Source organism: Camponotus floridanus, unplaced genomic scaffold, assembly GCF_003227725.1.
Source record: "Camponotus floridanus strain SB8 unplaced genomic scaffold, Cflo_v7.5 scaffold165, whole genome shotgun sequence".
NCBI classification, from domain to species: domain Eukaryota; kingdom Metazoa; phylum Arthropoda; class Insecta; order Hymenoptera; family Formicidae; genus Camponotus; species Camponotus floridanus.
Window position 1 is genome coordinate 257,946 of NW_020229287.1, and position 15,326 is coordinate 273,271.

A 15,326-nucleotide genomic window follows, 5' to 3' on the forward strand; every position below is an offset into this window, starting at 1 on the left:
AATGCTTCATTTCATATAAAATTTTATTGCCTTCGTAGGATAAAAATTTATTGATGATACTTTTTTTCGCATTTAATATTTAATCTAAAATATAATTGTACAATACAATAATAACAATAATAATAATAATAATAATAACGATGATAATAGTAAAATAATAATCATAATTTAAATAGCAATAATAATAAAATAATAATAATTATTGTGAGATTTTCATAAAAGAAACGTTGAAATTTTAAAATATATATACAAAAATGAATACTTAATAAAGAAATATATTTGACATGGCGATATTTAACACACATATTGTTATCTTCATTTCATTTAAAAATAACCAATCATTTTTAATAATGAATGCAATAAGCTTTGCACAACAAAATGTATGATTTCATTCATAAAAAATATTGAAAAAGAATAAATGATAAATAACTAATAGAATAAATGATAAATTACAACTTTCAACTCGATAACAAGTTCTTTGCTTGGTAATATTTGCGTATTAAATTTATATTGTTATGTGTTTTAAAATTAGTTTTGAAATATGATACAATTAATAGGAAGGTAACAATAAGAAAGAAAAATTAATAACTCAAATAAAGTAAATAGTTTAAATTTAAACTTTATAGGTTTACATATTACTTTATATATTTTACATTTTTAGTCGAGTCATTTTATGCTCTCTATAAAATAATTTAAAAAAATATATATCAATATTAAATAAAAGAATTATATATATGTGTGTGTGTGTGTGTGTGTGTGTGTGTGTGTGTGTGTGTGTGTATCATATATTGAAAATAAAGATAAAATAAAGAGGAAGTTTAAATATTTTATTTTTTTAAGAATAGCTCAAGATCCGATATATCCAATAATATATCCGGCGCTAAAAACGTTTTATGATGATTTTTAAATTCTTATACGATCGTACAATTAAAGCCATCGACGCGACAACTATTTTTCAGATCAGAGACCGAGAGACCAGCCGCGAATTCAACCTTGAGCATACATGTGCTAAATCAGAGTCACCCTGCTCCTATACGAGTAGCACTCCCCACTGCACTGCGACTGGTTCATTAACAATTACATGGACGGACATGGCACAGGTGGTACGATATATAAAGTCACGAAGAATCAGCACGGCCGGCTATTAGTTTGACTCGTTCCATCGACCGGTTCGCAGGCGGTTTCCGATTCTCTGTATCCCCTGGGCAATCGTAAATCGGCCGATCTAATCGGTCCAACACGTGCCGGAGTGAACGACTTCGAGTTGCTCGTACCCGTTTCATTCAGTCCGCTCTTGCCCCACCTTTTCGACGTTGTTCAGATTTAAGGGAGACCGAGCCCTTGATTACCGAGATTGTTACGAGGTTCGCATTCCGACCGAAATTTTCTTATTACGCTTCCGGAATCGTAGTCTCGAAGTCCTTGTTTGTCACGATGATGTTCACCGAGAAGAACGTTAGTCTTTTCCTAATAACTGCCAAATGTCTCCTAATGATACACTGTGAAACGTCGTGCGTAGGAAAGTCTTTACTGAGTGAGTACGTCTGGACAACTTTTCTAATATTGATAAATCAACAAACGTTTTGTACCAATTAATAATGCAAAAATTGCACGTTAAATTTTGCCGCACAATGGCATATTCAGTTCTGCAGTTATAAAACAGTCACAAATAATTATACAAAATTGCATATGTTATTAAATTCTTTCGCAACAAATTAGTTTTCAACCAATTGCAGCTTTTATATAATAGACTATCTGCAAATAATGCATTTTTTATGTTTGTGCAATTAAATGCTAAAATATCATTTATAATATCTTATTGTGCAATTTAAAAATAATTGTAAATTCTTATAAAGAATATATAAAGATTTTTTTTTAATTATAGTGCTGTTTTTAATTTTTTATATTTTTAGAGTTAATATATGTACATGTATATGTATATTTTTAAGTTTAATATATGTATAGTATGTGTATAATATTTTTAAAATTAAGTAGAGAATGATAAATATAAAATGTTTTATAAATAAGAATATTTTATAAGTTTATAGTAAATCAAATTTTAAATTCTTTATGTGTAAAAATATAAGAGTCTTTCATGTTTAAATATAATCTCTTAATCTTTTATAAAATAACTTATAAATAATTGCTGTATCTAAAAAATATTGTTAAATATTGTTAAAATATTAAATGATAAAATTTTAAAAAAAATTTGAATTTATAAGATTATGTAGATTTTTTGCGATGAGAGAATTTAAATAATAATATATTCTGTATAAAATAGTATATAAAATATATAGGTATACATTAATATACATATGACTAATATATGTTCAATACTTTACATAATGTTCATTGCTGACATAAGACAGCTGAACTATTTATCATAATGTCAATTATTTCAACAAGAAAAGAGAAAGAATTAACAGCTGTTATTTTTTAATAATAAAAACAGATTTAATTGGCAAAAAATATCAGTATTTATTATTTTTTATATTTTATAATTCATTATCTCGTAATTTATGATAATCTCAGAATCAATAATTAGTGAGATATTTTAATATAATCCGCGACCTGTAACATAACACAGTTGTTATAGAATCAAATAGCGAATAATGTTTGCATCCTATATATAATAGCTTGTCATTACACAGAGCTATCATTTCGTTATATATTTTGTTATATAATTCATTCAAAAACATATGAAATATTTGATACTTGTGATATTTAATAACAAATTTAACATGTTACCAACATTATATTCATGGGAATGATGAGTATCTGAATAATTGAATAAAAAATTCAGTATTTTTATAACGACACACAAATATCTTAATGATTCATTTAATTACTTTAATTAATTCCAACATTTAATATTCTAAAAGAGGAAAAAGGAGAAAATAAACGTGATCAATATATTATTATCTAAAAGTAGACACGGACGTGCCTCCGAAATGACTCGCACGTTCAACTTGGCCAAACAAGTATCTCCTCCAGTAAGATGTTCAGTAAGATCTCGAATAATCCTCATCGAGAAAGTTCGATGCAGTTCTTTGACACTTTCGTACGTTAGCCTCCAAACAACATTCAACAGATAAGAACGGATGGTAGAAATATATGTGAAATGCACTCGTGTGGATTAATCGCGAAAGATATGGGGTTTTCAATGATTTATAATTAATGAGAGAGGACAATATCGAGAGAGAAAAAGAAAGAAAGAGAGAGAGAAAAAGAAAAAAGATTGCGGCCGAAGGTCTGCATTTTTCGAACTTTGCGCATGTTTCCTTATGCATTGCCTTGAACATGATCATCCAATATCGAAAAATAAATTCTTTAATGCAAAATTTATGTTGTACAATTTTTCGCTGTATATATTAATTTTTTACGCTAAATATATATAATTATCATATTCATTAAAAAGAAGTTTTCTAATGAAATCATAAAATTTGTTACTTTAAAATTTGTTCTTTTAAAATGTTACAAGAAATCATTTTCAATGAATATTTTTGACGTTTGCGAAATAATAAATAATAATTTAAAAAATGAGAACGTTAACTGATATATTAAATTATACAAAAACTATCAAAAAATATTTATATTAATATATATATTATGAAAATTTTTTATACTGTGGTAACCTGAAGTAAACATTTATTTATTACACTTATTAATGAAGGCTTTTTTTTAGATATTTTTAAAAATATTATATATTACTCTAATATGATTATAAAATTCTCTGTAATGTAAACCATAATTTGAAATTAATATTTTATCATTTATAATAATATGTCGTACAAAATTTATTTTTTTTTATCGACAGAAAGCATAAAAAGTGACCAAACAGAATTAGCAATTAAAATTTAAACGAAAAGGTGGCCATATCGAGAGCTATTTATTTAGCGTATCATCGCGAGTCCATTCTCACGAAATTCAGTTAACTGCGAGCTCTACGGTAGAATGGAGTATAGCAGGTGTCGACCGAATTGCATCGTTACGCTCGGTACCAAGCCTATCTCATTTCCGGCGCAAAAAGAAACTGACATTTTCCCGTCATAGAACGGGACGGCCATCAACCAAGAGCGGATGTCACTCGAGTTTGTTTCACCTTTTCAATGGATGCTAAACGAACGGACGATACACGGCGCGTCGACTCGAATGACGATTAATTGGCGTGCGTCGAGAAGAGAACTTGGCTCGCGTTTTCGTCAACAATGTCCACCTCTCACGTCCTCTTAATGATCTGCGCTCGTTATCCGACTATTGCAAACAGCACGGATGCAAATCTCGTGTTTTAAAAATAAATAAAAATTAGTTATAACGTGTACAACGTTATCGCAACGTGAAAAACGTGCTCTGGAACGAGAAATTTGTAATAATCTCTTAACGCAAATATACTCTGTCATGATATTCGTGGTACAGTTTATTTTCGGTTTTTATTCTTGCACATTTTGTTTTATAAGTTTGGCAAGAGAAAAATTTTTAAAATGAAGAGAGAGAGAGAGGGAAATTCATATATATTATTTTCATCCTTTTAAAGATTATTCTAAAGATTAATACAATTATTTCCAAAGCTCGTTTTAGTTCATTAGATAACGATAATGGAGAGAATTTTTATTCTGTTATCAAACTATCCTGCTATTCTGAAATTTGATCTTAATCCTTATTTTTATTCCAATAACATAAAAATGAAAATGCATGTGGTAAATATGTCTATTTATGTCATACTTTTTTATGCAGTACATTTATATGAAAAATATGAATTTACGACGAACATAAAGCTATATATTTAAAGCTACATATTTTACTCATTATTTTACTGATGAAAATATTGAGGTAAGATAAGTACGAAATAAATATTTTATCATTTATATAAATTATATTTATATCAAATTAAAGTGTATATATATAAAAAAATATATCGTATTAATTTTTTGAATCAATCTACTCTAATAATTTTTTATGCCAAATATTGCAAGAAATCAATTTATATAAATAAATTAAAGTGATGCCATATGAAAAAATAAAGATGATTTTGAAATTACTCATGATCTTCATTTGAGATCAAATCAATGGCACTACCTTATGTCTCCCTCGAAATCACAAAACTTTTATATGAAACATTTTTCGATAGAAACTTTATTTTTCAAGAAATATTAATACATCATTTAAGATCAGCTTTCTATCTCTTCCTCTCTTCCTCTCTCCTTCTGTGTGTATGTGTATTGTTTTGCATATCTTCGTTTAATCGTTTAATCAAATCGTTTAATCAAATATTTTTGCAAGATTAGTATTCATTTGTTTCGATTAATATGCAGTATGTATATGTTTGTACTACAGAGAATATTATTATTCTGATTAAATTAATAATTATATAATGAATATTACATTATATTGAATGTGCTATATTATTGAATAATTATATATTAGATAAAACTTTTATATTTTTATATTAAATAAAACTTTCTTATGTATAATTTAAAACATAAAATATATTATAAAATATATTAGGATTATATATTACACGTTTAGTTTGCTTTCTCACTTTTAGTTTAAAAGAAACAGATTTGGAGTAAAGAAAAAAAGTCTAGAATACAAATTCTTAAAATAAAAGGAATATTATATATTAAGTTAAATATTAAAATATAAAGTTATTAATTAAATTAAAAATTTCTATTCATACTTTCGATAAAGAAACTATTCTATTCAAGGTCCGAAACAGAGATTGATTTCGGGAATAAATTGATGGGTATTTCCTCTAGCGTAAGAAAGATTATTCAACATTCGGCATAGTCTTTTGGCCAAAAATAGAAATCAACTGCCATAAATTCAAATTGGCGATCACTATGGAGAATGCCTCGCACGAATACGGGTTATGTAATATTTACGGAAAATCCATATGTTAATAAGATCGTATGTTAATAATCCGGTTTTTAAAACAGTTAATGATCTATCATATGGATAACTGTATAGATTGCAGGTTCTCAACTTAATAGCATCTATCGATTTAAGATTGTTTCCGACAGGAATGTATTTAATTATTTGCCCAATTTCGTTGTAACATTAATATTCATTCATTCGTTTTTATGGAATTTTATTTATCTTTATATATATAATATTGAATATAAAAAATTTCATATTCAGTTATATTTATATTTAAAGAAGTATTATAGGTTTATAGCATATTTATTATTATGTTTTTCTCTAGTATAATAAATAAATAAAGGAATTATTTAAATTATTTTAAAAACTAAATCTATTAGAGAGCTCTAATTGTGCAAGGAATTAATGCATTATCTTGTATCTTGATTTGATCATTATCATTATCTTGATTTGAATCGTATTGTATATAGTAATTTTTTGAATATATATTGTAACAAAATTTGTCGCATAAAGCAAATAAAAAAATTAGAAAATTAATAAACAAAACTTATACCTCATTTTGATATATATTGCAAAGAATGCATTCCTAAATAATACATATTGAACTACATGGCGCTTTTCTTTTGTTCCTGAGATATGCAACTTTGAAATATTGTAAATATAAAATTTTTAGAAAGGGAATTTAGTTGATCTTAACATTGACATATGTGTTTACAAGATTATATTTTCCAATAACTTTTTTTCAAAAAAGTTTTTATCACTATTAAGAATTCATTAAGCTATTCATTATAACTATTAAATATTCATATGAAGATTTAAATATGCAAGTATGTAACGAATTTATTTATCTCAAACTTTTTTTACGGAAAGTTCCAAACTATGTATTTTATAGTTTCACTTTATTATAATAAACGCGCGAATGGGAGAGGGATTTTCTGCCATCTCCCACATCATCCACCCCGAAAAATAATCCAACGCAAACCTATTTCAAATTTTTAAGTTAAAATTAGGTTTAGATTAGGTTAAAATTTCATCGAGACAGAGCTGCAGGGGAAAGAATGGAGCCTCCCCGGCTGCATTTATTTTTAGGAAGATAAAGATGGTACATATATAATTAAAAATTTAAAGATAGCATATATATAATTAAAAAAAAAACATATTCGAACATAATAAGTCTCTGCTTTGATACTTATCGTATGAGCCGCTTAAGCGAACTTCGTACAAGCTCGAGCCGACAGCGTCGTCCACTTACCTCATTAAGCCACCCTCGGATCTGGAAGGGACCGCGAAGACCGCACAGGGACGCGAGCCAGGGAGTCTCGTAAGATAGATTGAAAGTACCCGGAGGACGTAGTGGTCGGTCCACCCTAGCGATACCCTGTGCTCACGGCAGATAGTAATTAACTTGCGTGAAGCTTTTGCCCGCGCTAGCGCAGCGACCGTCGGTCGAATTACTGATGCAAAACTTGCGACCTCTCGGCACCTCGTCTATTTCACAAAGGCCGCGCAATTAGTGCCACCTTTCTCGTTCTTCTCCCTGTGATCAAGCGTACCACTGCCTGCTGCTGCTGCGACTCGCAGGGAAAAGTGATTAAACCCGTAGCTACCGCAGAATAGAATATTGCGAGGATTTTCGTGACTTTGCCAATAAGATGCTTCATTTTGCTAATAAGATGCTTTCATTTATAAGATAAATGATAACTAGAGATATAAATAAAAAAAATGTTTTTTTTAAAAGCTCTTTTCTTCTTTTTTTAGATAGATTTAATATTTTTATATTTTGAATATTTTAAGCTGATTTTTCATTATTTTTTATTTTTCAGATGACAGATTTAAAAAATTAATTGTTAAGTGTAATTATTTATTAAGTTAATCTTCCGAAAACAATATTAAATTTAAATAAATTGTCTTTATTGTAGATACATAAATATAATTTGTAATTTTTAAAAATATACTTTAATCGCTTTTAATATAATAAAAAGTAATTAAAGTTTTTATAGTATTAATTTATTTTTTTCGGAAATAATAACTTAATGAGATTTTTGCATTAAAATGATACCAAGGACAACACAATTCGAATAATTTATAACTAGATATATAATAAAAATTGTTGTTTTATATCTAATTAGAAATTATCCGAATCGTATTGTGATTAATATAATTTGCTGCAAAAATCGGATTAATTCATTAAAATTATATTCGAAAAAAGATAAATAATAATCGAATAAATTGATTAAATGATACAAATTCGACGAATTCGACAAATATCCGAATATGTGTGTATTCCCTCGAAGACATTTTCAAACATTTTCGCAGTTTCTTCCTAATTATGGATTGTTAGGAATGAGTTAGCGTTCGCACCATCTAGAAACGGCATAACAAAGTGAACAAAAGGGACGCCATCACTTCCATTTCAATAGGAAGTTAAACTTACGAGACGGAAGTTCTTCATGCACCAAATGAAAGACAAGGGGAACAACGCTAAACCAACTTCCGTAGAAAGTTTTTCGGGAAGCTGCGCAATCTGTAGCTTGCAAAGAACAGTACCAAATGGAGAAAAACCTAAAAGAAGACCCATATAAAGTTCTCATACCACAAAAGATTATTTAAGATAAAAGTGAAATCAGATGACATCTCATAAATTCTCTCCTATCTCGACGTTACATCTTCATAAGCCGAAAATAATATGCGGCATAATATCTTCCAATTTTATATATTTGAAACATAATTTTGACATGTAAATGCATAAATATAAAGTAAAATTTATTTAATAAAAAATTAAAATAAAATTTATTAAATAAATGAATAAATTTCTTTATAAAATTTTAAAAAAATGCTATTTAGTTATTAAATAAATATGATAAAATTATTGAGCAACATTTAAGAATTATATTATTAAAATTGTAATATATATGAAATATTATAATAATATTTATAACATGTATTATAAAATATACAATTCTAAAATTATATTTCTTAAGATTTTATTTATCTGTTGCTGTTTTTCTTTGCTACTAAAACTAGTTGAGAATTCAAACATATTCGATTCTGTATTTTTCTTTCTAGTTTATAGCAGAATGATCGTATCATAATATATAATATTTGTCTCTAGAGACAAATATATTTGGAAAGCAACAGCTGAAAACATATATTATCTTATAGGATCCGGTGGTATATCGTGTGAAGAGAAGCAGATTATCCTGGACGAACACAATCGATTGAGGCAACTAGTGGCACTAGGACAGATACGTGGTCAACCTGGAGCAGCGAATATGATGGAGATGGTAAGTCAATAATTTCATCTTATTTCCTAGAAAATTGCCCTCAAAATCTCGATAGAAAATACGTTTTCTAAATAATTCATATAAATAGATAAAAATATTAGAAAAATGATATGAGAGACAGTTTTCTTTGCATATTATTTTTCAATATTATTCAATTTCTGCTAATTCGTCTGTTACACTATCATATATAGTTTGCTTGCTTTTTATTTCGATTTTTTCTCCTTCTTATATAAAAATTGATTTAATATAATGAGAAGAATATAATAAAATTATAATACATAAGTAATGATGATACATATTAATTTAAATATTAAGTGTTTACAAAAGTATTCCCAAAAATATCCAAGATCATTTTTATCTCGAAACAAAGAATATATTTAAAAAAATAAATACAACCATCTTTATTACATGCAATAAGAAAACAAAGAATTATCTTATACATTCTTATTAATCCTTACAAAAGAAGAGCTATACTAATAATCAAATTTTTGTCGAGAAAACCGATTATAAATCTACTAAAATGTCTGCAATGAAAATTCAGTAGTTTAGAGATATAATAACCAAATTTATGACATACCGTTGAACGTACTAAACTTTATTCTGCAGCATGATGAAAATGTTCTTTTATCTCGCAACATATTTATATTTGTAAAAAAGCCACTAGTTTCTCTCGCAATATACACTAATTTACACGATAAGTCGCATGACAAATTAATTACATAGTTGAAGTGAGTTTTATAACTCTATAATATTCCGTATATCGTACTGTACGATTAATTCGACGTGTATGTTACTAATTGCTGTTACAGATATGGGACGACGAACTTGCTGCGATAGCACAAAGATGGGCAGATCGCTGTGCCGAATCACATGACAGTCTAAGAAATGTCCGTAAGTAACATTTTATTAGCGATTATATTGCATATTTAAGCAAAATGACATTTCTAATATATATATATATCACAAGAACAATATAATATTAAATTTATAATGCCGGAAAAATAACATATTATAATAGCATACGTAGCATGTTAGAAGAGCAGCATTATAAAAATAAATTCTTGCAATAAATAAAAATCACATATAAAAAAAAGTTTTCGTTGAAAAGTTTAAAGACTTTTCATAATATATGAGAGATAAATCATACTGATTGTTTAGTTGATGAAATAAATTAATGCATACAAAACATATGACAATGAAAACCTATGATCAATTATTATTTCTTGCTTCTTACCAGAATAAAAAATTATATTTTAAAATCGATTATTATTTAAAAGTTTCTGAATCCCGTAAGTTAATTAATTCGACCGCATTATAAAGAAGAAATTTTGTTGTTATTTTTGGAAGAACCGAGCTCATATATGTTCACCATTCCGCCATCGCTCTGAAAGATAAGAATATCGAATTCCATTTAGTGGCAAAATTAAGTGTTTTTTGTGAGCTTTTAAATTGATATAGTTTAAATTTTTAAGCTCTATTTCTTAAAAGCAAAGCAGCATCTAAATTATTCGAAAAAGGCTTAAAATATAAAGACTCTCTCTATCCTCATACATTACATATAATTTTTAAAAATAGATATATCTTGACATTGCGGAAGAAATATCCTTGCTCTTTTTCGATTTAAGAAAGAATTATATTTAAAGATGTGATAAATCTATCATTTTTCTCGATTATAGTTCTTTCCTTTCATAAAAAGTAAAAGTACTATAAAAATCATAAATTTATTGCATTTTAAGTATAATTCTTTCCTAGGTGATATTTCTATGCAAAGTTTCAGCTACAAATTACAATATATTTTATAAAAGGACTGAATAAACATTTCGCTCCTTTTCATTTCTCAAAGAAAAAATAAGATTTTTATTTTTTTCTAAGTGATGAGTAGAGATATATAAAGTATTTAAATAGAAAAAAAAGATTCTATTTCCATAAAATACGATTTTTTTATTAAAAAAATCGATAAGCCTCTTATTTTTTCAAAATTTTGTTTATTTTCATTATTTAATGTGTTTGTATTACAAGTTTTCGTTATTTTTTATTTTTCCGATGATAGATTTGGCTTAACCATTATTTTTTAGATTTTTTGATATAACTATTATTTTTTATATCTCCAATGATAGATTTGATCTAACCATGAATTCAAATGTAGTTCGTGTTCCAATTAGCTACTCGATAAATACGACAACGTCTAAAGACGTCTTAGTAACATCATTAAAACGTTACTGTGACATCCATATATCACATAAATTATAACAATGTTTATATTACAGATAGTCATAATTACAAATCGCATTACGTTGAGAAAGTATCTCATAATTCACGTAGCTTCATAAATAAAAATCGCTGCTGAATTAAGCTTTTAAAGTATCTTCAAACCCCGATATCTTTTTTGTCTTCCATTATTCTACATATTAAATATTGACATTTTTTTCCGAGAGAATACTCCAAAAATAAAATAAAATCTATCAGCATATGTATTTTATGTATCAGCATACGCATTACCGTTAGCATCTTTTATTTAAACAGACGATATGAAATATGGAATTATTATTGAAAAGATTACTCTTCATTTTTTTATTTTTTGATTTCTCTTGTCATTCTCATGCTTTCTTCTCGCTCTCTCTTTCTTGCTGTTTTTCATCTCTTTTCCACTTTATAGTCTTTAAAAACAAAACCTATATATATAATTTTTCAATAAATCTTTTAATAAACAAAATTGATAGTAATTTTTTTCAGTACAAATGTACAAATCTCCTATACTAATTTGATAAAAATATAGCAATTATTATTTATAACATTTCATTTTCGCCTAATTTTTATATATTGTTGGCAAAACGTGACATTATATCATGCCGAAAGTTTAATATATTTTTTGCCCGAGATTTTTACTTTTAAATAATAGATTCATGATAATAGATTCATGATCAAAGTATTTGATTGGCAGGTAGATTCGCGGTAGGACAAAACATCGCTCGCTCGTGGACGTTTAGGCCCCCGGGACGTTATGGCGATGAGCCGGACTGGAGACGACAAATTTCTGGTTGGTTCAGCGAGGTACAATTCTATCATTCTGGTTATAGTACAACGACTGGACATTATACACAGGTTTGTAATAGGAGCAAAATCGGAAAATATTAAAGCGTTAGAAAATTATAATTGATTCACATGATATGTAAGAGAAAGATCTCTAGAGAAAGGAAAAAAATTTTATTAGCACAAAGATAAAAACTTCCCATTCATATGCGATATAAAAACGATCGTCGTAATTTATTATTCGATATTACAGCAAGATCTGTACGTTATATTGGTAAAATAAAAAAAATCTTGTTGAAAAAATTTGTGTTTTAGAAGAAAGATTTAAATTTATCGTTCACAAGCGGAACAATATATATTCTTAATAAATATTTTTCAAATAATGTCACTCTCTTAAAAAGTTTTTTTTACTATTCAGATAATAATTGACTTGCAGTGACGAGAATATATAAAATATAATATGAATTGATAAAGATTGACTTTATTCATAGGTCAGTTTCAAAATAAGTTTGAGAAATAAGATTAAAAAACGCGATTTATAGACTCGATCGATCTCCTAATCGTAGTTAATTAATTCTTATTTTATGAACTTGTGCTGTTATTTTATAAATTTTCATGAGATTGTAATTTACGAAAGAACTTTTTAACGACGAGTTTGTCTTCCGGGAAAGAAGCTCGTTTTATTAATTGTATTATTTATCATATTATTGAAAATGCATGTGCGTAGAAGATACTCGAATTTAATTTAATTTACTTCGTTAAAAAAATATATAACATTTCATTATATATATTTGCATACTAAAATCTCTCTATCTAAAAAGCACTTTACTTTTAATCGGTTATAACTTAAGAGCTGTTGATATATCTCGACTTTTTTATTAAAGTAAATTAAACTCTTGAAATTAGCTGAAGGAAACGTGACGAAAGTTCTTGGTTTTACGAGAAAACACCTCTGTATATATTTATCAAACCGTCTGTCCCGAGCGTATTCAAAGTAATCGAAGCATAAACTGTTCCCTTCACGAACTCTTTTCATGTTGACGTGCGCGAGCAATTTACAGATCTTTAAGAAGCAGAAAACATTCCGAATTAATTCCAGTTGGTGTGGGGCAACACCTTCCTGCTGGGATGCGGATATTCATTTTATTACGATCCCGCTCGCGGGTATACCAAGAATTACGTATGCAACTACGGGCCGAGGTAAGAATTCTACTTCGAAATACCACTAGCTTCATTTTCTTTATTTAGTTTCATTCATATTAGAATATGGAAATTGCGTCAAGGCATATTACAGAACTAGATTTTTATTAAACGAAATACTCTTTCGTCTTCATAATTTCAGAACGTAATTTTTCTTTCAAAATGATATAAAAAAATAACTCTGCTCCTTTCAAAATGATCAAAAAAATAACTCTACGATTTCGAACGACTAATTTTATATATTGAAAAAGTTTCAAGAGAGATAGACGTGGAAAAAGAAGAAGAAGAAAGAAGGAAGAGAAAAGAAACAGCAATCTTTTTAAATCATTTGGAATAACATGTTTTTTTGAGTTCACGAAAAGGGGAGCGAATAATAAAATTCATATTTTTTATTTTCTATTTCTGTCTCTTTGTATTAATTTTGAATATAATTAATAATTTTAATTACATGAATTTTTAAAGAAACTATACAAACATACTTTTAATTGCACGATATAATTCTATATATAATTTTAAATTTTCATTATTTCACAATTTTAATTCACTCCTTATATTTATCCCATCATTATGTGTAAAATTAAATTATAAATATCAAAAATTAAAATTAAAATTATATTGTAAATATCAAATCAACATTTTCTGAAAAATGACACGGAGAAATTATTTTCTCAATAAAGAATAATAAGAAAATAAAAATAATAAGAATAATAAGAAAATTATAAGAAAAATCATTATGTGTTTTACTTCGTTTCAGTGGAAACGTAATTGGTGTATCACCTTATCAATCGGGTCAACCTGCATGCGACAATTATGGAATGTCATATAGCAACAGATACGCCGGATTGTGTTGTTAGTATCATAATTAACATTATAATTAGAGATACAAAGAAACTATTTTTTTGACAAAAGATATTATATTAAAAAAATTTCTTTCTTATATTATTAAAATCTTTTCTCTTATTTCGCACTCTTTTTTAGCAACAAGTATGCATATATATTTATTAATGAACATTATGTGATTACAGCTCGTGGCAGTTATTATCATCTCGGAGCTCTATGTATATATGGGTAGTATTACATGGATATTTATCTGGAGAACATTAATTAACAATGGCAAATAGTTCTCGCTAATAGGGCAGTCAGTTGCAATGTATAAACTGTAATTAGTTTCGACGATGAAGAAACAGCTGATTTGCTTATGCGCGATGTCAATTTATATAAACGACAATGAGGCAAATTATGCTTATTACCATGTAAATATGTGTCTACGAGATTGTAATATTGAATTAGTCAAATGTAGTCAAGGCCGTCGAGAGCGGATTTCGGTGAAGAAATTTCTCTGGTCTTTCCTTCTCGCAACCCACTGGGAGCTGACTTCGAAATCCCTGTATGCAGAATTTGTATTCATGATGAAAAAGAAAACGCTAACAAGCATGCAAATATGAAAAAAAGAAAGTTTATTCTTAAAAAGGAAATCAAATTCTTTCATTGTCTCAATGTCCAGAGTAAATTACTCAAAGTCAAAAAAATTATTCTCTGATCAAAAAATAATAAACCTTTGTCTGAAATATAATTAAATATCAAGCTCGTTCTAAATTTCTTTACGTTGTTTTTATCTCGTTCCAACTTATTGAGAAAATTATATAACATGCTCACACAGCACACAAGCATGCACTTAGAATATGAAGCACGCTTAAATTATTAAATCAAACAAGTATTTATAACTTAATTCACTTTTATTAAAAAATATGTATTGGGAAGGTATGTCTCGTCCAAGATAAAATTTAGAAAAATCTCTCTGGAAATTTTTCTCCTTTCCTCCCTCCCCCCCCCCTCTCTCTCTCTTGATCTGTTAATTTTAGTTCTCTCCATTCATCTAGTCTTTATTTATAGTCCATAGAAATTAGTAATTAAAATAAGGTAAGATAATATATG

The 15,326-nt window shown here is 27.5% G+C and overlaps 1 protein-coding gene across 1 annotated transcript; it reads left to right on the forward strand.

Moving 5' to 3' along the window:
- The first annotated feature begins 1,140 nt into the window (after nt 1-1,140).
- LOC105250563 (venom allergen 5) lies at nt 1,141-15,326 on the forward strand. Its single transcript, XM_011256723.3, has 7 exons — nt 1,141-1,534; nt 9,040-9,161; nt 9,971-10,052; nt 12,103-12,263; nt 13,291-13,391; nt 14,146-14,240; nt 14,417-15,326. The coding sequence occupies exons 1-7, from the start codon at nt 1,435-1,437 to the stop codon at nt 14,461-14,463; spliced, it is 708 nt and encodes a 235-aa protein (XP_011255025.1). The 5' UTR covers nt 1,141-1,434; the 3' UTR covers nt 14,464-15,326.